Raw genomic sequence first — 22,231 nt, 5'->3', positions numbered from 1 at the left:
CTTTCTAATATTGATTTTATCATATTTATTTTTTTCATAGATTAGAAAAATTTAGAAAGAAATAAAAAAATAAATAAAGGAAAATTTTTACGAATAGATCCTTCTAATGAGTAAATGTGTCGCATGTCTAGTTGGATGTGTGCCCTTTTGAATTCCTATTTGTCAATAAATAATTTGTTGGACACACCACCTCATAGTGTCATAGTGGTGTGGAAGAACTAGTGAATATTTTCTCCATACATGAAGATGAAGAGGAGAGGAACTAAAATTGCAAATAATTAAAAGAAAAATAATGACAACCAAAAATAATGGCATTGCTTCCAATAATCACATTTTATAAGTTGTGTTACCTTTATTTACATAGAAATGATATGATACATAGTGAATCCCTTATATGAACATGATCTTTGTTCGATGCACTTTTAGTGTTGTTTGTTCTGTTTCATATATTTAATTTGATTCTAATACATTAAAAGGTATTATTGACATTTTTTATTTTATAAAATTCATAAAAATCAAAGCTCAAATGTCATTTTATTCATTTACTGATATTAATACATTATCTTATTTTTTTTAGTATATACTACCTTTGTCCCTGAAAATTTGATACATATTACCATTTTAGTCCGTCCCTGAAAATTAGATACACTTCACTTTTACCATTTTTGGTAGTGGACCCCATATTCCACTAAATCATTCCTACTCACATTTTATTATAAAACTAATACTTTAAAAGTAGGACTCACGTCCCACCAACTTTTTCAACTCACTTTCCATTACATTTCTTAAAACCCGTGTCGGGTCAAAGTGTAGCAAATTTTGGGGGACGGAGGTAGTAGTACATCTTATATTTTATTTTCTAGTCGGATTCCAAATTAGCTATCATCCTATCTCTTATAATGCGCATGACGTCCGGTTCCCTACCCGCGCTCTGGCGTACTATAAAAACTGCCTTCCCTCACGCTTCACAGCTTTTCCCTTCAACTTCTGCAGCTCAAACACACACACACTCTCACACCAACACACACACACTGATATGGATCTCACGAAGAAACTGAGCATTTTCGTTTTTCTCTTATGCGTTCTGATTTCATTGAGGAACCAAAAAGCAGCAACCGATTCGCGTTCGGTTGCTGAAGATCCATCCACACGGCGTAGTCTCGGAGAAGACGACTCTCATTCCATCGCCGGAGTTCATGCGCGGCTTAAATACGACTACTACAGCGATTCATGTCCATCAGCTGAGAGGATAATCCGATCAACGGTCAGAGAATTGCACGAGATGAAGAACGTCGGTCCTGCTCTGTTGAGGCTTGCTTTCCACGACTGCTTTGTCATGGTGATTTCTCGTTTTTTGCTGTTTCTGCATCTGAACATGTTTATTTAGTTAAATCCGCTATCATTTCGATCGGATTGTTTATGGTATGGCGAGTTTGTTTCTCGAGGTCACGGAGTTCGTCATTTACTTTGAAATTGCTGTTTGTTTATGAAGATTTGAGAGGATTTTTTAGATCGAGTTTCGTGAATTCGTCTGTGTAGGGGTGTGACGCTTCAATTTTGCTGGATTCTGCTGGCGATGTGAAAAGCGAGAAAGACACTCCGCCGAATCGATCTATAAAAGCATTTGAACATATTGATGCTATCAAGTCTATACTCGAGCATGAGTGCCCTGGAATTGTGTCTTGCGCTGATATTGTAGTTTTATCAGCGAGAGAGGGCGTTCTCCTGGTCTCTCTCCCTCTCCCTCTCCCTCTCCCTTGCCTTTTTTTAAGTTTAATATATACTGATGTTTGGATTTTCAGGCTGGAGGTCAGTTCTATCCTGTTTTCACCGGACGATTGGACAGCAAAACGTCTTACCCCGAAGATGCAGCTGGATCTCTTCCCAGTCCTCACTTAAATCTCGGGGAAGCTCTCAGGTCATTTGCAGCAAAGGGATTTGATGCCAGAGAAACAGTCGCTCTGCTAGGTAATCTCTTGATCTACCAGGAAATCAGTTTCATCTCAAAATTGGGAATGTTAAGCATCATCTCAAACTGCTACTAGCTTGTTTTAGTATATAATTTAGAGTACTTGATCGAATTTTGTGCATTTAGTAAGACCTATAGTGATTCACAGAATTTGTTTTTGCAATTTTCTTCACCTCTATAACTAATGTTGGAGTAGTTTTGTATCCTCTGCCCTCCCCTGATTCTGTTGATTCTCTGGAATATATTGGCACTAAGCTGTTATTAGAAGAGTGATTTGCTGTAATTTTGATTTTTGTGTTAGGTGCTCACAGCACTGGAAAGGTTCACTGCAGTTTCTTCTACAACCGGCTATATAACTTCAGTGGAACAAATGGACCTGACCCTTCCATCAACGCTGAATTCGTGATGGTTTTGAGATCACAATGCAGCAACTCCTCATCACAGCCATCTGCGGCACCTTCTCCATCGTCAGCAGCGTTAGAGGATCGAGCAGTGAAGATGGACTACGAAGGAGCAGGGAACGGTTTTGGCGAGGTGTACTACCGTAGTCTATTGGAAGGCAAAGGGTTACTGTTTGTGGACCAGCAGCTCACAGCTGGAGACGATACGAGGCCTTGGGTCGAAGCGTATGCTGCAGATGCTCCACGCTTCCGGAGGGACTTTGGGCTGGCTATGTTCAAGCTCTCGCATCTCCACGTTGATAGCGCTGTGGAGGGCGAGGTTCGTCTCAATTGCCGTAAAGTTAACTGAATGTGGGGAGTAGATCAGTTGCCTTCCTTTGGAAATTACTCAAAATCTGTGGTAACTCTGCTTTTCTGCTCTTTAATTTGTTGTTTCGTTTTATTCCGTGGCATATACATTATCTGCAATACCTGATTAGTTACAGCTGATATTGGCAATTTAAAGTGTCATAACAACCACTATTGTCGATGCATTGTTATGGAAATATTGAATTTTGGTAAATCATGGTAATTAGTTGGTCAGTTATGCTCATTTTGAATCTTTAACCCTTGTTGCATTATAAAGAATTTTGGGCCTATTTGTTTTATTTTATCTTACTTTTTTTATTTTCTTTAAAATAGATTTGTGGAGATTCTTAATATCTTAGCTTGACATTATAGAGTTTGTTGAGACAGAATGACAGATAAAGTAATTATGGTTAGGATTCAATTAATTTGTGAAATATAAGAGGATTAGATTGGGATATTGGACTTTAATAATTAGAGTTTGATTTTAATTAACTGATGCAGATAAAAGTAAACAATTTTGTACAAAGTCGGTGGTGTAAATATTTCTATTATAGAGACACAATATGAGACGTTTTAAAATGTGAAAATGTTTTTTTTCCACAAAATAATAGGTATCTTCAGTATGAGATTTCCTAGTTTTTTCTGATTGAATTGAATACAAAAGAATTATTCCTGTATTGGATTTGATAATGTATGTGGATATTGAAAGTAAGGAATTCATCTTAAATAATTCAATCAATCATGGAAAACAAACCACGTCCATATTAAGTATGATCTCTAACTGTTGTATGCAATATCTTTTATGAATCTAAATATGTTTACTATCCTTATTTTTTGTTAGGTATCATTAGATGATGACAAAAATTCACAATTTGATTATATATAGTTTACTAATTCAAACACGTTAGAGATATTAATGATTATTATTAGATGGATAGTGAATGATAATAATTAACAGGAAATCTCTTTTAATATCGTTTGAGACAGTATGAGTATATTTCTTTCCATAGCAGACATTAGTAGTATTCGAGTTCGAGAATATAAAATTAAAACATTATGAAATTGTGTATGTTTTTTTCCATCAATTGAATAACTAATATAAATATCGTAGCTATAAATATAATACTAACGACTAAATTATTTAAACACATCCAAAAGCTGAATTAGTTGCTGCATTGGTATATAAGTTCAATTTCTAATAGTATTATCTTATTCTTATACTCTCGAACTTTTAACTTGACAAATAATATCACGAACTTCAATTTCTGCACCCTCCTTCACTCTTCTAAACCCTTCACCCTTCTTTTACATTCTATCCCTAACTTACTTACATCTCAAATTATAACAGTATGTAAGATATGACCAAATTAGTCTGCACAAGAAGAGATTGGATTGCCAATTAAATACCATAACAGAAAGTTATGAGAACTGAAGTTGAAGAAAACATGGGCAAACACACATGCAATTTATGGGAAGATCGTGATTGTTTGACAAAACACAATTTTATTATTTACCACATATCAAACATATTTATAAGAGCTCTCGATTTTCGAACATGTTTCATAAAGTCCATACCATTTTTGTAATTTTCATTTACAATTGATAGAGTATATTTTTGTATTTTTAAGGTTCAGATTAATATTATATACTAGTAGTAAATAACTTAGATGTGGGTGGGCTAAAATTTTGTAAATAAGTTACAAATAGGCCCAAATATATTGGGCCTCAGCCCTCATGTATAAAATAATGGTTTTTCGATTGCATTATTTCAAATCTGAATTTCTAAATGAATAAAATCTGTTGCGCCAAACAAGCCCTAAACAGACATCAGTATTTCTTCCACAACGCTCTCTTTCTCTGTGGAAAAAGGAATCTGGGCGTGGAAAGAGGAATGGCGGGAAAGCAACTCTCCGGCGACGGGGTTCCACCGAGCCTCGCCGGAATGTCCAAAAACCAGCTCTACGACATCATGTCTCAGATGAAGGTTCTGATTTCTTCTGTTATACAATGTTTATTCGTACCTACAGGCTTATCGATCAATTGGTGTTGTTCGGTTAATTATCCCCAATTCTTAATTCGGAACTCGAAATTGGATCGCTTCAGTTAAAGTTTGATTTTTTGTGCGTGCAGACATTGATTGAGCAGAACAAGCAGCAGGCGAGGCAAATACTTATCCAAAATCCTGCTTTGACTAAAGCCCTTTTTCAGGTATGCCTTAATCTAGGGTTTCCTTTGCTAATCTTAATTTCGTTTTATTTTTGGATTAGACCTTATGCCATGAAATATTCCATCTAATTTCCTTTGTTTTTTGTCTTGGGGTTTTCCAGTCATGATAAGTAGTATTCTTATTTTAGTTTCTTGAAATTATTTAGAAATAAGAAAGCACTGCCCAAAAAGTTTTATATCTTTGTTGTATTGTTATGGAAGCAATTGATCTTTATAGCGTGTGATGACAAATGCGGCTAGCTATTTTTTATTTGGTTGGGTATGGAGCTGAGCTTTTCATGGTAATTAACTGAAGCTGCGGAAGAGGTAAGTTTAAGTGAATGGTTTGGGGAGGCATACTCTAGCAGGGTTAATCGGGTTGTGTGTATACCAGATGGATAGCATGCCTTATGTAAGTTGATAGTGATAGAGTGTGTCAGATTGTTGCATTATCAGGTCCTAGAGAAGATGATTGAACATTTTATTACGTTGATGCTATGGAAGTATGCAATTTGTGATCCCTTTGTTCTCATTTTGTTCTTTACATATGCTAAGTAAGTTATGAAAACTGAGTTGATATACTTTTTCCCTTGTTTGGGTGGCAGGAAGTTCTCTGTTAGTGTGTAACCTCTCTCTTCTTACTCATATTTTCTATCCAGTTGTTGTAGTTGTTTTGTAGGTTTATAGTTTGCTTAGTGCTGTTTGGTAATTATTTGTTACGCATATGATTGTTGATGATATAAAGAATAATGGTGTAGAATGCTACTATCACCAATAAGGTTTCATCATTTCCACTGTGTGGGAAGATTGCCAGTTACAGTACCTGTAATACAAGAGGAGTCTTTGCAGTAGTATCGGTCATTGGCTCCACCATGTACAACACCACTTTCTGAGTCAATTACTGTTTAAAAAACCTAGAAGCTCCTCAATACTTGTCAGATGAAATCTGAGATATTCTTTGAGTTAATCACATGTGCTGTAATGAATGGAGTAATCATAAATGAAAGTATGCTAGTCATATGTGGTTATTACTAGTCCGGGAGACCTTTTCTTGTTATGAACCCTGACAATCCTAATTATTTTCCTCATTGCGAAGTATTTTCTGTCAGTTTCATGGAACCTTTTCCTCGGCTTCTGCACATTTCATGTTCTAGAATAGCTCTTAAAGCATGGAATTTTATGACTCATCCACTCATCTTTCAGTTTTTTAGTTTCCCATTCACAAAATAAATTGATTTTTTCTGACATTTAACCTATTGTATCATTTCTTTCATTAGGCACAAATCATGCTTGGAATGGTGCAATCCCCACAAGCAGTATGCTCTTTTGACTCATTGATACATTTCTTTCTTATTTTATTCTTGAAAATTGTCTAACCACTTTGGCTTTGTTTAGTCACCAGCCATTTCATCTGCGGTGTCTAAGAATCCACAGCCATCAGCTATCTCAAATCAGCAACCTGCTATCCAGGCATCAGTACCAGTTTCTGGTCCAATTGGTCAGAACCAAATAAGAAAACAGCAGCTTAACCAACCAATGCCATCGCGCCCGCCCTCACAACCTCTTGCTCCTCAAAACCCCCAACCCCAATCCATGCCCTCACATCCATTACAACAACCACAGCAACCTAAGGTACATGTTGGTGCCCAGTCAACGCCAATGTCTGTACCACAACACTCTCAAATTTCTAGTTTGGCTCAATTGCCGCCGCATACAGCTTCCCAGCCACCCTCCCTTCACCAGCACCCTATGCCTTCATTGCCCACTCAACAACCTCTGCCAAATACTGGCAGCCAGTATATGCCCCTCCAACCGCCACTGCCACCCCAGCCAAGACCACCAATGCCAGGCTTCCCTCACCAGGCTCAAGCTCAAATGGGACAAAATCCGAGCTTTCAGCATCCTAGTGGACAACAGATGCATCATTCGCAACATATGTTTCATGTGAGTTTAGTGTGGGTACTTTCAGTGATTTCGACCAAACATGAACCTGTCTTTGTCTGAAAATCTTGATATTTATGTAATTTCAGTCAGGTTCAAAGCCTCCTGCTGGTATGGGGCCTTCGTTTCCACAGGGACAGTTACCACTTCCAAATCAACCTTTGTCCCAATCAATGTATCAGGTTTGGCCTGCAATGCCATATAGTATAAGATTGCAACAGTGTGTCCTTGTTTAATTTGATACGATCTGGCTGTCATGCTGGATTTTACTATGGATTCATGAACCTATTTGACTTTTATTGTCCTGTTTAGCTAATAATTACTATTAATCATTAGTAAGTAAGACTCACTGAACTTTCAAGTGCTCCATAGACATATCTGTGGTTATGTTATTTTTTCCTTGAGCAACGCTTCTCAGCAATTGAGTTCATTCGACAAAGAGTACTATGATATTTTGAAATGTGACTTTGGTATTGAGTTTAACTCTTTGGCACCTGTGTCTACATGATGATTTTGGCAATATGGATCGATAACCTAAGCTTTACATATTCTCGTGGCTTTAGGCAGGAAGCCCTCATGTAGGAATGGATTTCAATCAAGCTGGAAGCTCCAAGCCAACAGACAGGGGATCCAATTGGATACCTGGCCTTCCTGAAAATCCGATGGGTCAGCTTTTAGGACCACAACCTGGGTTTCCTGGTCAAGCAGGTCCCAGCAACCAGCATCCTCAAACACAATCGGTATTCAATCTTCATTTGATCTCTCAAGTAAACAAGGGCAAGAACTCCCACTTTATATCGATGATCCCATCTTTTGTATTCTGCAGTTGACTCCTGAGTTCGAAAAGGCATTACTGCAGCAGGTTATGAGTCTCACTCCGGAACAGATCAATATGCTCCCAGCGGAACAAAGAAACCAAGTTCTTAACTTGCAGCAAATGCTTCGTCAATGAACATAATGTTTTTCGACAAACTTATTCAGTTTAGAGCATCGTCTGATGCTAATGAGAACTCTATATCTTCGGTGCTAGTTCTAATGTTTGTGTGATCTTTTTCTTCTTGTGACTTGCAATATACCTCAGGGCTTGGATTGCCAAACAAAACGAGCTTTGTTTTCTATGTATGCTTGCATTCCATTTTAATGGTGAAAATGGACAATTAGTTTTTGGGGCCATGTAGATTCATCCTGAGTTTTTTATTTATCACTGTCCATTTTCGGGGACAGCTAAAACGTGTACAAGCTCTATATAGAATGGAAATATTATGTTCTTGTTGAGGATTGAACTCTAGACCTCTTAGTTAAAAATTCCACAACCAAACCATTGGACTATTACATTTTATATGAGAAAATCAAACTATGAGAAATTTGCCCAAATATAAGTTTATGATAACACCTTATAGTTGAATTGAGATGTTAGGTAAAAATAATTTCTAATTATAGCGGATGTATTAATTAATGAATTGCATCGTATATTTTGTATCCTCTAAATTTCCTCCTATATCCCTACAAATTAATCACAAATCCCATCATACATAAGATTCATTTAACCACTTAAAACAACCATGACAATCAATGGTCTTGGTTAATCCACACATTTCATATTAAGAAGGTGAGACTTCAGGGTAATTGATAATAAATTATTTTAATTTGTAGTTAGACTTTCTTTGATCCTACTTTTCATTCAATGCAAAATTAGTTCTAATAACAAATTTACTAATAATAAATTATTTCGTATACATCCCAACTATAATTAAGTAGTTGTAATTAAATTCACTCCTATCCATCCCAAGACAAATTAATCATAACTTTTTAACATAAATGCACCTTATTTTCACCTTTATATAAATGAAGAAAATAAGCCTTGCAAATCATCAATCCAAGACTAAATATTTACACAAGAATATCACAATTTATTCAATATGTATCAAAGCAAAGCTACAATTGTGGTGCTTGTATTGATGTTAGTATTTGCAGGGCAAGCAAGTGCAATAACTAGCTTCAAGGAATGCTTTGCCAAATGTGTTCTTGGTTGTGTTTTTAAACCAGACAAACCTGTTTGTGTTGCAAAATGTTTAGCCAAATGTGTCCTTAATAAAGAGTCTGATTCTTCAAGCCAGGTCTGCAATTATGGTTGTGCAATGGATCAATGTGCCAAATTTGGTGATGGTATGTACCACTTAATTAATAGCATCTTGTACATACATGTGTTCTTGCTATTGTCCATCCCTTAACTGTAGTCATTATTTTTACTGTCTCGAAAAAAATTTCTAAACAAATCACGAAGTTTGGTATGTCCCATGATATAATAAACGGTTAGAAAAATCATAGGGTTTGGAATTTTATTATTGAACTAGTGTCTTGTGTTAAGTGTAGGGAAATCATACGTGGATGTTACCACCATTATTTTTTGCAATTAAATTTTAAAATTATAGGACGGATCAGAATTTGACCAAATTTTATATTTTGTTCTTATATTTAGTAATGAATTGAAGGTATGTTATGCTAATTCAGTTGATCTTATTATATTTCAGATGTGACGAAGGTTGATGAATGTGTGACCAATTGCGAGACTGTAAAATGTGGCGGTGCTGCTCCCCCGTCTCCATCTACACTCCCAAGAAATTAAAGAGAATTAGATAAATGAAAAGAATTAGAGAGCTATCACAGTTTAGCAATGATATCTTTGTTCATTTTTATTAATTCCCATATATAATAATATTTGAATTTAGAACTTGATCTCACATAGTTTTATATTATGCATGGTTTAATATAAATTTCATTTATTTTTATATAGATGCAAAATTTAATCATGTTTATGAATAATTTATATCCATAGGGAGAAAAGATGATACTGTTAAAATTATTTTGCTAGAAATATTTAGGTGATCCGTAGAATATTGATATAATTAAATAGTCTACTATTTCTTTGAGCTTCATAACGATAGCTTCATAATGAAGTGATGAATGTAGAATAAATTATTCATAAGACCTAAACGACTAACCCAACGGCAGATCTAACCCAACTAATAATTAATCTTGATTATTAAATAATGAATTAAACTGAAAAATAATGATCGATCACAATCATATTGAATCTTTCAATAAATATTTGAACAAGACTTTAAAATTATTGCCATATTTTAATCATACTTATTTTGAGAGTTAAAGATGGAGTATATATTAATAAATAAAAGCAGAAAGTTATCAATTAAAAGAAACAAAATTATGCAATTTTGGCGGTGAAAAGTGATCCATGTGCCAAATATGGAGTACAATAGAGAGAAATGAACAAAATATAATGTAGCAAAAATTAAAACGAAAATAATATTAAAACAAATCAATTGTATAATGAGTCATGAAAATTCTTTTTTGCACAAGATAAATTAGTCAGTGCTCTTGGATTTTTGCCAAAAATTGAAAGATGTATTATTCAAAAACGGGACGAAAATCGTGACTAATTCAACAATTATCCCAAATGGCTAAAATGAAACCAAGCTATTGAATTAGTTACAAGTAGTTGTACAACAACTATACATTTTACATTGTTTGAAGTTCATCTTCCTGGTTTGGAATTTAAGCTTCCAAAGTGTTGATTTGATAGATAACCGCTGTACAATGCCTCCAAACGCATAAAAATCCTCAACAGAAAAATTGGAGGGCAGTTCTGTGATAAGGCAGATTCGTTCTCGTCTAGCGCCACTCTTCCATCTTCGAGTAAGTCTTTGTGCACCGGCACCACTTTTGGTTAGCCAACTCTTTTAGGCAAAAGCCTAAGCATCAAAGACTCGATAAATCAGAATCTTCTTCGTCATCCTCCAAATCCCAGTCATCTTCGTCTTCATCACCTTCCAAACCCTCATCCTCGCTCTGTAAATGCGGGAAAAAAAGGATGATTCCATGTTTCTTTCTTGTTTGTGTGAAAAATAAAACACTGTTATTAACGTTCGACTCTCAGCAGGAGTTTGTTTTAGGTGTTCGTTATAATCCAAGTAGTCTAAAAGCCCGTATGATAGATGGATAAGTGAACTAGCTTACTTCACTCAGTTCTGAAACATTAGAATACTGGTCGTTGTCCTCCGACTTCCAAAGATCGCTTTTCTCCAGTTTTGCAGGATTGCCCTAATGGAATAAATAGAATTATATCTCAGAAAAGATCATCTACCAAATTAGGTGCAAAGGTAGCACAACATACAATTTCCTGCTTGGTTTGCTCTATTGTTTTCTCCACTTCAGCTATATGCTCACTGAGAGCCTACACAAGAGTGTGAGACATAAATTAGCATACAATATCATCAGTGGCTAATGACATCATTCAATTTATAGCTCCATTTCAAAGAGATTATCAGGTAAAGTTCATATTGCAACTGGAATATTAGTGGATGACTAACCTCATATCGTTGCAAGGCCATTCTACGCTTCAGTGCTTTCGCTTTTGTCAGAAGGTTTCTCGGTCTTATAGTGATAGGGCGGCGATAGTTCTTTCCACGGTAGTAAATCAAGCTATAACCCTTTGGAACCCTGTCGATTGACACTAGTATACCACCACTTTCATATTCCAAAAGTCTCGCAGTTTCTTCAGCAAAAGCAAGTTCCTTTTCCTTTGATATTAGCTTTACAACCTCTCTATGTTTCCAGTGCAGATGCATGTTCTCAATAACACCATCGAAAACACCACGAATACCTGGAGATTGCAACAAATAAAACATGATTCTCGCTTTCCACATTTAGAATGTGTACTTCGCAATATAAAGTATTAATTTTGATGATTAGACTCAGAAAAAGGAAACCCACCAAGTGGCAAGTATGGTTTCATCCGTAATCCAACCTTACGGAACATAACTCTTTCTTCATCTGTAATTGTCTCCTGGTCATCTGAAGGATCTACTGGAAGCCAAGACTCCACTATTTTAGATAGCAGTTTCTCTGCTTTGAGCTTCTTTGCCTGAGCCTGTAGATGCATTAAGTTGATTAGAGCAAATGCTAGAGAGAATAATCCACAACGACACCACTTGATCATTCAGTATATAAGACACACTTACAATGGCAAGTTTGTGTTCAAGTCGCCTGATTACTCTCTCATGTTTGGCTCTGGAGGCCTCTTCTAGCATCTTTTTATGTTCTTCACTAGATACTTCCGTTCCCCATCGAGCCTGAGCCTCGTAAAACTCTGCCAAAGTGCCTGCCATAGCTCCCTTCTCTTCGGATACTGGCATGGGTACAGGTCCTCCCCTGACCTTTTCTTCAACGTCTTGTATTTGCTTTGTCATTTCCTGTCTCTCGGCTAAGGCACTAGCCACAGTGGGAGGAAGAAAATCCTTCCCGCGGTACATAACAATGAAATATTTGTTTCTTAGAAGTAAGACTCCCCCTGTTAATGCCTACACCAAACCAGTAGAGAGGAAAGGTGATGAGAACTGACAAGAAAATAGAAAAGCAACAAATTAATAGCATCTAGGGACAAAAAACAAGAATACATATGTTATCCAACTTTTCATATGTACTTTACGAGACAAACAAAATATCCAACAAACTCAAAATGAAAAGAGATGCAATAAAATGCTAGTGACTCAGTTTTTACCATATGTTATCCACTGGAATGAGCCAATTGTAACATTTTTATTGCACAAATCTGCATACCTTCAGTTCCTCGGACATAATTTTGTTATTTGTGTTCTGGATTCCACGCTTCACAGCAATTTTCACTATTAAACTTTTCTCCCATAGCTTAACAATGGATCTAGCTAAACCTTGATGATTTCTATTTCTTCCTGGGATATAAAACAGAAAAAACAAATCAGGGCACACTTTACTTATTGGAAGAACATACAGAGGGTAAATTACCAAGGGCAAAGTGGCAAGGAAGCGACTTAGCAAGCTTCCGTAAGTTGGTCATCTCAGCATTGGTTAGTCGTGGGCGCATTCCAGTAGGAAGAAGCCTAAACGGTGTCTTGTATCCAGGAATAGTCGGAGGGAGTTGATCAGCATCAACAGGAAGCACCCCAGTTCCCCACCAATCTTCAAACCGTGGACCCAAACCATCTAATAGAGCATTGTACTCAATTTCCTCTTCTGTAAGGTTCTTGACACGGTTAGGTGTAACTGGATTGGACTTCACAAGAACCTGAGTCTTTCCATCACTACTTTTTGTTGCTGAATCGCCAGGAGAGGAAACATCAGGGATAAAAAGAGTATCATGTTCACTGTTTTCTCTCTGTGGCTTTAACGTAGGGCCTTCGTAGTTAGCTCCTCTATACACCACCATAACACTTCCAGATCTCCAAGTGACTAGGCCTCCTGTCCGGCGCTGATGAGAGAAGCACAAACAGCTTTTATAACTTCACTACATTCTTTGTTACTGAAATGAATCAACAACGATAAACTAAATAAACTAGCAGGAAGGGATTAAATTTTCTAGTTTCTATATGTATAAGTTCAAATCATCTCCACTATCAACCTTCAAGACTCAATATTTGCAAGCCGTCGATAAATTGAATGACACTGTATATGAATTTAAGTGCTATATGGAGGAATTGATTTCAAGAAAATAATAGAAATTCAAGTAAATGGCAGAATGAACTAACTATTCAAGCAAATGTGATTTGAGATAATAAAAATATTAATAATAACAAAACAACACTAAAACTCACCAACCTCAACTATTTCATGAGCAGTCTTCATATCATGCGCCAACTCCTCATGAAACTTCAACCTCACCAATTCACACCTCCTCCATTTCTCATGTATCTTCTCCAAAACCGCAGCGGTGATTCCAGCCTTGGCAACACTCACCCTCTCCCTCAAAACCATCCCCATTCTCCGCAGCCGCCTCAGCTCTTCGTCTTCAATCGTCAGCTCCGCCAAAGAAGGCGCCCGCATTGTCCTCTTCTTCACCCCACCTTTATGCTCCACCACTTCTTCATCCTCAATCGCGCCCCTCTCCCACGGCAGCAGTGATTCAGCTTCCAAATCCTCATCCTCCACCAGAATCGTGTCCGGCCTAACCCAATCTCTTTTCAGCAAATCCCCCAATTTCTCATCGCCGAATTCCGCATCCACCGAATCAATCGAATTCAAATCACCATTCTCCAAATCCAAACCTAACTCTCCCCCTTCCTCCTCCTCATCCTCCTCGTCGGAGCCTAAACCTAAATTCCGGAGGCGGAGAACAATTCGATCAATCGCCGTGGTACCTCCACGGATTGTTTCCGGCTTCGGTTCTGGCTTCTTCGGAGCCGCTTTGGAGCGCGGCGGCGGTGCCGGTGGAGGAGACGGCCATTTTTTAATCCAGGTAGACGGTTTTTGGGGAATACTGGGCTTTCCGGGAGGCGTGTGGGGCAATTTGGTGGGACGGAGAGAGGAATAGAGAGGTTTGAATAGGAGGCGGTGGAAACACGGCGGTTTGCGGCGGGGAAATGAGAAGGTGGAGAAGAAATGCGGCTGTAATTCGGTGAATTTGGCCGTTGAGAGCGCCATTTTTTGGCTTCTGATGAAGCTCTAGATATCACTCTGAAAGTGTGAGGTTTTTGAAGATAAACAGATTTTTCTCGGAAAAAGAAAAGATAAATTTAAAATATTTTCATATTGGGCTACATATGTATTTTAGAGGGCCCAAATTAGAATTTTGTTGGGTTTGGCCCAAATATTTGGTGAACGTTCATTTTAACTAAATTTAAAACTCGAATTTACTCATTGATTAAAGCTTAATTATAGCAATAATCATGCTTATGTCTTGAAAAGAGTGTGGGTCATTTCATTATAATCGACACGACATGAGCACGTTAGGAACATGATAATGACCCGATTAGGACAAGATAACAATCTCATAAACACACGACACGATTTAATTTCAGATTGTAAGTTGGTAACCATGCAAATTCTAAATGCTCCAAATTTAAACTTTAATACTCAAACGAACCATGACTGGTAAATTAAGAATAAAAAATTAATTAATTAAAATAATAATACTATAAATAACGAGTTACACTAACTTTACATTGAATTTAACAAATCAAATTTGTTCTGTGGGTTTTCTCATGTCACAACACAACTACAAAATTGGTAGAATCTCATTGTGGATATTGAAACAATTTAAATTAAACATACTTCTATTAATTAGAGATATTGTTGAGTAGTTTTGGACATAACCAGTTGATAATATGATCCAAATAAATAGGGAATATGTTTCGGATTCTATTTAAGGAAAAACCGAAGTTAGTTCCGAGGCAGGGTAACACATTCAAATATACAACATCAATTCAATCTTCACATATTCAAAAAAACAAAAACAAAAAAAAATCAATAACCATAATCTTCTTTCTTCTCGATCGACGACGTATCTGAATTTTAACGAATTCAGGAACAAGAAAAACGAAGTTCGATTGTATAGGAGAAGAAGGATTAATTCTATGGATTTGTGGCGGCAGTTTGTGGCGAGCAATTGGGGAAGAGAATTCGTGGCCGGAGGAGCCGGTGGAACCGCCGGTGTTCTTGCCGGATATCCTCTCGACACGCTGAGAATCCGGCAGCAGAATTCGGCCGGAGAATCGGCTTTCACCATCCTCCGCAGTGCCCTCGTCAAAGAGGGCCCATGTAGCCTCTACCGCGGGATGTTTGCTCCCCTGGCTTCTGTTACTTTCCAGGTTTAATAGTCATTTAAATCATAAACTTCGTTTAACTTTTGTCAGTTTCAAAAAAATTTCTATAAATAAAATATAAAATCACAAAATTTCAATGTTTTCTCAATTAAGTATCTATTTGTGTAAAAAAACAAAACATAAATCATTTTTTTCTCAAAAGTTTAATTCATGTAAAAAATGAAATATTAAATTATAACGCTTTAATTTGTTAATACTCTTAAAATATTGTTCCACATTGACTTGGTGATGATCTCAATTCATCTATATAAGTATGGATAATCATAGATATAGTGACTCATTAATAATTTAATTGTTTTCAATTGTCTAATTCGTGTACAAAACGATGTTGCAGAACGCAATTGCCTTCCAGACGTACGCAACCCTATCACGAGCGATCGACGGAGACTGCGAGGGACCCCCGTCCTTCGGATCCGTAGCCCTAGGCGGGATTGGGACGGGGGCCACACAGAGCCTCCTCCTGAGCCCGGTCGAGCTACTCAAAATCCGCCTACAACTCGACAACAAAGCTGGGACCCTGCGCGGCCCCAGGGACGTGGCGAGGAGCATAATCCGGTCCGAGGGGTGGCGCGGGATCTACCGCGGCCTAGGCATCACCGTGCTCCGCGACGCCCCCTCCCACGGGGTCTACTTCTGGACGTACGAGTACGTCCGGGAGCAGCTGCACCGGGGGTGCAGGAAGGCCGGGGACGAGACGCTGCGGACCATGATGGTGGCCGGGGGGCTGGCCGGGGTGGCGAGCTGGGTGTGCTGCTACCCGTTGGACGTGATCAAGACGAGGATGCAGGCGCAGTCGAGCTCCTCCTACGCCGGGATGGTGGATTGCTTCGCCACCAGCGTGAGGAGGGAGGGATACAGCGTGCTGTGGAGGGGGCTCGGGACGGCCGTGGCGCGGGCTTTCGTCGTCAACGGAGCTGTTTTCGCGGCGTATGAGACGTCGCTCCGATGCATATATAAGTAGGTTTTCCGGTTGGGGTTTGTGTGGATCGGTGTATATCTAACCCTAGTTTAATGTAGCACCATCTGTGTATACTGTATAGTGGTGTTTCTAATAAAAATATTTATTACTTATTTTTTGTCAAACCATTGAATCCATTTCTTGTTTTTGTACTCATTTGCTAAATAAGGAAAAGCAAAAGGCCTAATTAAACAAATATATTAATCAATATATGTTGAAAACATGTGATGAAGGAAATAGAAAATTGATTGAATTCATCAGTATAATCACGGTTATAGATACAATTTCCTGGATATTGTTGCCTAAAACCATGAAGTTTAAAATTTGGTATTTCCATAAATTTTAAAATTAGTCTAAAATATCATAAATTTTGTACTTATTTCTCAAACTGACTCAAATGAGATATTTTTATCAAAATTTTATTTTACGTGGAGAACCGTGATATGTTTTATGATATTTTAAACCACTTTTTAAGTTCATAACAAATGGGATAAAAAGTCACGTAGAAATCACATTAATTTAATTGTGTCAAGTATGATAAAAAAAAAAGCCTCATAAGTTAGTCAAATATGGTGATATATATAGACTTGCTGCACCAAACAAAGTGCTAAGTTTGCGATATTAATTCTAGACCAATTTTTAATGAAAAATACAAATTTTAGCCAAAGTTCATGATTTTAGGGACCAATATCCCATTTCACTAAAATAACCGTACACCAAAATTCATTTTTAGTATAGATAATTTCTCCAACCTTAAACTCATTTTTGGATTTTTCAATGGAATAACATCAAATATGGTGTTTACTCCAAAATTTTGTTAGACAAATACTCAGTGTAAACTTAAAGATGGCGTAAATTGTTGAAGTAAAACTATTTTTTGATGTGACATATACTCAAAAATAAGTTTGAGTTTGGTGTAAATGGCTGGTGATGCCTAAAACTCATATAAACCAAAAAAATAATACTATTGGCCTTGGATGGAGGAAGTAGAGTACAATTTTTTATTTGCATTACAAAAATAATTTTATTTAAAATATAAACTTACTATATTGAAAATCTACTTTTAACATAACTATTTTTATTTTTTATTTTTTATTTTTTATTTTTATGTAATTTTAATTTATTTCAGTTTGAATAACATAATCGCGGTTAAAACAGAACTAAAAACAAATTCAAATTTAAGCGGGACCCACCTCTGTGTGCCTCGCACGTACACAATTCTCACGCGTACCATCGCACCATCTTCAAAATTCAAACATCAAAGGGCCCATTTTTGAAAATCCAATAATTCTGCACCAGTTAATCGCCTTCACCAACAACAAAACTCAAAATTCTCTCACTGATTTCTGTCTCTGTCGCTTCTACATTGCTTTTTTGAATGCGGAGTTAAAGCGAAGACGAAATCACAACCGTTCAATTTCAAAGGCTCCTCAGATCAAGTCAATTTCACAGAGAAACCAAAAAAGAGGGCTTTTGATAGGAGAGGAATGAATACGATGGGGCGGCAGAGATCAGGCGCGCCGGCGGCGCACCATCAGCGGCAGTACTCGGATAATTTTCTAGAGACTTCGTCCAACGGCAGATGGCTGCAATCGGCTGGTTTGCAGCATCTACAGTCGACAAATAACGCGGCTCCTCCAGTTCAGGTGCATTTCCTGTAGCTGTTTGTATGATTGAAATTGATCGGGTTGTAGATCCTTTTATTGAATGTAAAACCTAATTTTAGTATTAGTTCTGATTGAATTTCTGTTTATGCTTGGAAATATAGGATTTTGGGTACAATAAAGGTGGGGGTCATGGTTCAGGATTGTATAGGAGTTTGCAGGGACAGAGAAGTTACACTGGAAGCATTGACCTGTTTTCGGAGCCATTATCGCCGCCTGGGAATCTGGGAAGGCAGAACGTGGAGGGGCAAAATTCACCGAATGAGTATAGCCCGGGTCTTTTGGATCTTCATGCTTTTGATACGGAGCTTCTTACTACGGTATGATTTTAAGTAGGATTAGTGATTGCTGAAATCTCATTAGGTAGGATTTGTGTGGCTTGTTTCTGGATTATGTTTTGGAATGATGTAAAATTGTGTATTTGGGACTGACTGTAAAAGATGGGAGTCAGGCTGTGTTAGTGGTTCTTGTTGATATGACATGGTTGAGCTACTGAACTGCAGTTTCTAGAGTAACCTGATGTTCTGTTTAATTGATCGAGCCTCTTGGTGTTTTATGGTTTAATGATTTGAATGTAGTTATTTCATCCAATAAATGAATCTTCTAGTGTTAGTTTGTCGGGGGCAAGGGCAGTTAGGGGTTTGTAGCACGAATATGCGAATTAAACTCTTAAATGGCAGTAGCTTAAGAGAATTGATTGCTACCCAGATCACTAAACACTGATCTCTGGTCTATATGATGATTGCCTGATTCTTACTGATTCTTTTTTTTTTAATGTTCGTTTGGTCCATTTTGGGCGTGAATGATGGGAATAGGTGCCAGCTACTGGTTTATATGATCGCCCTTCAGAAAATCACTTTCCACGAGGCAGAAGTTTTGACGACTTGGACCCTTTCTTTGGAAACAATAAACAAGGTGGCAGAACCGGTGCTTTGCCCGATGGAAATGTTCTGAAAAGTATAGCAGCTGATAATGTGAAGGCTAGCAATGTGGCAAAGATCAAAGTAGTGGTATGTGCATTCTGCTTTCGTCATTTTGATATGTTCTCAACTCTTATGTTGGCTGGCTAGCAGTTCGCTGTCTAGACATGGGCAACCTCATTCATTGGTATAATACTTGCAGTCTTTGAGTGGATGAAGTTTTCCATTTGGTTATTTGATTAGGTTATGCACCTGTGTGCAGATGAATTCACCCTGTCAATACCATTTCACTCTTAATATTTCAATTGAAAAACGATGTTGTTGTGATTAATTATTTTACAGGTACGAAAAAGACCTCTTAACAAAAAGGAGTTGGCAAAGAGTGAAGAAGATATCATAGAAACTTATTCCAATTCTCTAGTGGTCCATGAGGCAAAACTTAAGGTTGATAAATTTTCAGATTTTCTTCGTTTATTTCTGCACTTTCTTGAAATGTGAAGCAGTTTTACTTTTTGGTTGCCTCAGGTTATCACTTATCATCATCTCAATTTTCTTGGATCTTACCTATTGTGCTGCAGGTTGACCTGACAGAATATGAAGAAAAGCATGAATTTGTTTTTGATGCTGTGTTGAACGAAGAAGTTTCAAATGACGAAGTAATTATTTAGGATAACTAAGCCTGATTTTGAGGTGAATTCACTGTTGTGTTGTGGATGTCCGAGTTTTTTCTAAATTGTGTTCTATATTTATCTTGTTAGGTGTATCGTGAAACTGTTGAGCCTATTATTCCAATAATTTTCCAACGCACCAAAGCCACCTGCTTTGCTTATGGCCAAACAGGTAATGAGTTGCATGGACTCTTAAAGCAGAATTCTATTTGTAATCTTGCTAGTATGTAGAGGATCTTAAGGCTCATGAAACTTACAGGTAGTGGCAAAACTTACACCATGAAACCACTGCCCCTTAGAGCAGTAAGGGACATCTTGAGGCTCATGCACCACACTTACAGGAACCAAGGATTTCAGCTGTTTGTCAGTTTCTTTGAGATATATGGAGGAAAGCTTTATGATCTGCTTGGTGATAGGAAGTAAGCTTTCTTACTCGTTTTGCACTATTTAAGTCTCAAATATATTTCTAACTACTGCTCTTGCAGAAAACTGTGCATGAGAGAGGATGGAAAACAGCAAGTTTGTATTGTGGGCTTGCAAGAGTACAGAGTGTCAGATGTGGAGATAGTTAAGGATCTCATTGAGAAAGGAAATGCAACAAGAAGTACAGGCACCACAGGTGCAAATGAGGAATCATCGAGGTCTCATGCCATTCTTCAGCTTACGATTAAGAGATCAGCTGATGGTTCTGAAACTAAACCTGCCCGGGTTGTTGGCAAGCTCTCCTTCATAGACCTTGCTGGAAGTGAGCGTGGTGCAGATACTACTGATAATGACAAGCAGACCAGGTATATATATCTTATTAGATTCTTCTTTATGCCGAAATTGATTCGACAGAGATTGCTATCTGAGACATAAAACTTGGCTCGGGAAGTAAAGACTAAAGACTTAGAAATTCTTATTTATTTTTGCCCTCTATGGTCATTGCCAATATTCTGACTACACAGGATGGAAGGAGCTGAGATTAATAAAAGTTTGCTTGCACTGAAGGAGTGTATTAGAGCACTTGACAATGACCAAGGACACATTCCATTTAGAGGCAGTAAATTAACTGAAGTTTTAAGGGACTCGTTCGTTGGGAATTCTCGTACAGTTATGATATCGTGTGTTTCCCCAAATGCTGGATCGTGCGAACATACCTTGAACACGTTAAGATATGCCGACAGGTTAGGCTGTGATCTTTTATGTTAATAGATAGGTTACATTCTGCTCCCATAGGTGGCCTCACACCTGCAACTTGTTTCCAATCTAGAGTAAAGAGCTTGTCAAAAGGAAATAACTCCAAGAGAGATGTTTTCTCATCAACCTCAAATCTGAAGGAGTCGATGATGCAACCCTCGTTGCCAGTCGCAGCACCAGCATCAAGTTTTCAAGATGATACGGGTGAAACCTGGACTGAGCAAACTGATAGGGAAGAATATGTCGAAGATGAGCCAGAGAAGCCATCATGGAAGAATATGAAAGCGGAATCTATTAGCTTCTCCAATCCAGATGATAAATTGAAGAGATCCAATGGCCAATCAAAATGGATGGAACCTCCTAAAGCAGAACCCAAACGTTCAAGCTCTGAAGATGATTTGAATGCCCTGTTGAAGGTAAAAGAATCGATCTATGGTTTTTAAACTTGAGGGTCTGCAGTGTTAGGTATTGATACTCTTAGAAATTTTCAGGAAGAGGAAGATCTTGTCAATGCTCACCGGAGGCAAGTGGAGGAGATTATGAATATTGCTCGTGAGGTTTGTGACAATCATTTTGTTATACATGGTTTCTAATTGCCCATCTGAAATCAATATGTGTTGTTTCACTCGGAGCAGGAAATGAATCTATTAGTTGAGGCCGATCAACCGGGCAATCAAGTAGATGATTATATCTCCAGGCTGAGTTCCATCCTATCTAAGAAGGCTGCTGCTATCTTAGAGTTACAGAATCGATTGGCTCGTTTTCAAAAACGCTTGAAGGAACAGAATGTCCTCGTCTCTTCAGCCTACTAATATTGGCAGGCATTTGTTTGATGCAGCTTGCGTGCGTGCATACAAAGGCGAGGAGGCTTGAGCTCATGTTAGCCTTTGGCTAGTTATGTTTGTATGCATATGTTTCTAAGCCAACCACAATATTTTTTCAGCCCATATTGTATAATCTTGAGAGTATTTGTACAAGTCGTGTGGTCTTTGCACCTTGAAATTTTCTGTTTTCTGCTTTTGTACTAGTGTAGTTGTATATAGCCCATGATTTGATTTTAGCTCTACTCTTTATATATACATGATTTTTTAAGGGTTGTTGGCATCAAAACACTTGAATTATTGCAGTTTTATTAGTCTTGTCTAGAGCCCAACAAGTTCCAACCAATTTTTCCAAAAGAATTTTTTTCTAGATAAAATTAATCAAAGTTATTAATGTCTTTCCTTTCCTCTTTCTATGAACAGTGATTTTAAAAGTTTATTTGTACTCTATTAATTTATTACTCCGTATATTGGTACTATGTCTCTCTTTATTTCACAATAAA

The 22,231-nt window shown here is 37.5% G+C and overlaps 5 protein-coding genes and 1 long non-coding RNA gene across 6 annotated transcripts; 5 read left to right on the top strand and 1 right to left on the bottom strand.

Annotated features, from left to right (window-relative positions):
- The first annotated feature begins 1,025 nt into the window (after window positions 1-1,025).
- LOC125204281 (Peroxidase superfamily protein) lies at window positions 1,026-2,907 on the top strand. The gene is made up of 4 exons (XM_048102885.2): window positions 1,026-1,339; window positions 1,540-1,728; window positions 1,803-1,968; window positions 2,271-2,907. The coding sequence occupies exons 1-4, from the start codon at window positions 1,037-1,039 to the stop codon at window positions 2,717-2,719; spliced, it is 1,107 nt and encodes a 368-aa protein (XP_047958842.1). The 5' UTR covers window positions 1,026-1,036; the 3' UTR covers window positions 2,720-2,907.
- Window positions 2,908-4,522: 1,615 nt separating this feature from the next.
- ESP1 (hydroxyproline-rich glycoprotein family protein) lies at window positions 4,523-8,037 on the top strand. The gene is made up of 7 exons (XM_048107472.2): window positions 4,523-4,702; window positions 4,849-4,926; window positions 6,201-6,239; window positions 6,319-6,867; window positions 6,954-7,046; window positions 7,428-7,604; window positions 7,691-8,037. Exons 1-7 carry the CDS (start codon window positions 4,610-4,612, stop codon window positions 7,814-7,816), a joined length of 1,155 nt encoding a protein of 384 aa, XP_047963429.1. The 5' UTR covers window positions 4,523-4,609; the 3' UTR covers window positions 7,817-8,037.
- A 716-nt stretch (window positions 8,038-8,753) lies between these two features.
- On the top strand, window positions 8,754-9,605 carry LOC148923469 (uncharacterized). The gene is made up of 2 exons (XR_016132402.1): window positions 8,754-9,030; window positions 9,396-9,605. It is a non-coding gene; the product is annotated as an uncharacterized LOC148923469 (long non-coding RNA).
- Window positions 9,606-10,344: 739 nt separating this feature from the next.
- On the bottom strand, window positions 10,345-14,390 carry EMB1865 (CRS1 / YhbY (CRM) domain-containing protein). The gene is made up of 9 exons (XM_048106308.2): window positions 13,516-14,390; window positions 12,706-13,168; window positions 12,502-12,632; window positions 11,904-12,242; window positions 11,656-11,812; window positions 11,253-11,545; window positions 11,057-11,116; window positions 10,900-10,983; window positions 10,345-10,731 (listed from the first exon to the last, which is right to left on the bottom strand). Exons 1-9 carry the CDS (start codon window positions 14,335-14,337, stop codon window positions 10,642-10,644), a joined length of 2,439 nt encoding a protein of 812 aa, XP_047962265.1. The 5' UTR covers window positions 14,338-14,390; the 3' UTR covers window positions 10,345-10,641.
- A 735-nt stretch (window positions 14,391-15,125) lies between these two features.
- On the top strand, window positions 15,126-16,601 carry LOC125203393 (mitochondrial arginine transporter BAC2-like). Its single transcript, XM_048101726.2, has 2 exons — window positions 15,126-15,503; window positions 15,853-16,601. Exons 1-2 carry the CDS (start codon window positions 15,270-15,272, stop codon window positions 16,477-16,479), a joined length of 861 nt encoding a protein of 286 aa, XP_047957683.2. The 5' UTR covers window positions 15,126-15,269; the 3' UTR covers window positions 16,480-16,601.
- Window positions 16,602-17,770: 1,169 nt separating this feature from the next.
- LOC125207935 (kinesin-like protein KIN-13B) lies at window positions 17,771-21,999 on the top strand. The gene is made up of 12 exons (XM_048107456.2): window positions 17,771-18,122; window positions 18,245-18,460; window positions 18,956-19,150; window positions 19,403-19,504; window positions 19,639-19,716; window positions 19,819-19,900; window positions 19,988-20,147; window positions 20,214-20,516; window positions 20,676-20,894; window positions 20,981-21,323; window positions 21,399-21,464; window positions 21,543-21,999. Exons 1-12 carry the CDS (start codon window positions 17,964-17,966, stop codon window positions 21,717-21,719), a joined length of 2,100 nt encoding a protein of 699 aa, XP_047963413.1. The 5' UTR covers window positions 17,771-17,963; the 3' UTR covers window positions 21,720-21,999.
- Window positions 22,000-22,231: the final 232 nt, after the last annotated feature.

This window comes from Salvia hispanica, chromosome 6 (genome assembly GCF_029641045.1).
Source record: "Salvia hispanica isolate PSC_SH4W2 chromosome 6, Shi_PSC_v1, whole genome shotgun sequence".
NCBI lineage: Eukaryota > Viridiplantae > Streptophyta > Magnoliopsida > Lamiales > Lamiaceae > Salvia > Salvia hispanica.
Note: the sequence above shows the minus strand (reverse complement) of the source record. Positions and strands in the feature narration are given on the sequence as shown.

Excerpts from the sequence above, each read along its gene's own strand:
- LOC125204281 (XM_048102885.2), top strand. The coding sequence starts at position 1,037 with ATGGATCTCACGAAGAAACTGAGCATTTTCGTTTTTCTCTTATGCGTT. Across the intron at positions 1,729-1,802 it reads CGAGAGAGGGCGTTCTCCTG|GCTGGAGGTCAGTTCTATCC; the intron begins GTCTCTCTCCCT and ends TTGGATTTTCAG. Across the intron at positions 1,969-2,270 it reads AGAAACAGTCGCTCTGCTAG|GTGCTCACAGCACTGGAAAG; the intron begins GTAATCTCTTGA and ends TTTTTGTGTTAG.
- ESP1 (XM_048107472.2), top strand. The coding sequence starts at position 4,610 with ATGGCGGGAAAGCAACTCTCCGGCGACGGGGTTCCACCGAGCCTCGCC. Across the intron at positions 4,703-4,848 it reads ACATCATGTCTCAGATGAAG|ACATTGATTGAGCAGAACAA; the intron begins GTTCTGATTTCT and ends TTGTGCGTGCAG. Across the intron at positions 6,240-6,318 it reads TGGTGCAATCCCCACAAGCA|TCACCAGCCATTTCATCTGC; the intron begins GTATGCTCTTTT and ends GGCTTTGTTTAG.
- EMB1865 (XM_048106308.2), bottom strand. The coding sequence starts at position 14,337 with ATGGCGCTCTCAACGGCCAAATTCACCGAATTACAGCCGCATTTCTTC. Across the intron at positions 13,169-13,515 it reads CTGCTCATGAAATAGTTGAG|CGCCGGACAGGAGGCCTAGT; the intron begins GTTGGTGAGTTT and ends TTCTCTCATCAG. Across the intron at positions 11,117-11,252 it reads TGGCCTTGCAACGATATGAG|GCTCTCAGTGAGCATATAGC; the intron begins GTTAGTCATCCA and ends ACTCTTGTGTAG.
- LOC125203393 (XM_048101726.2), top strand. The coding sequence starts at position 15,270 with ATGGATTTGTGGCGGCAGTTTGTGGCGAGCAATTGGGGAAGAGAATTC. Across the intron at positions 15,504-15,852 it reads TGGCTTCTGTTACTTTCCAG|AACGCAATTGCCTTCCAGAC; the intron begins GTTTAATAGTCA and ends ACGATGTTGCAG.
- LOC125207935 (XM_048107456.2), top strand. The coding sequence starts at position 17,964 with ATGAATACGATGGGGCGGCAGAGATCAGGCGCGCCGGCGGCGCACCAT. Across the intron at positions 18,461-18,955 it reads ATACGGAGCTTCTTACTACG|GTGCCAGCTACTGGTTTATA; the intron begins GTATGATTTTAA and ends TGATGGGAATAG. Across the intron at positions 19,151-19,402 it reads TGGCAAAGATCAAAGTAGTG|GTACGAAAAAGACCTCTTAA; the intron begins GTATGTGCATTC and ends ATTATTTTACAG.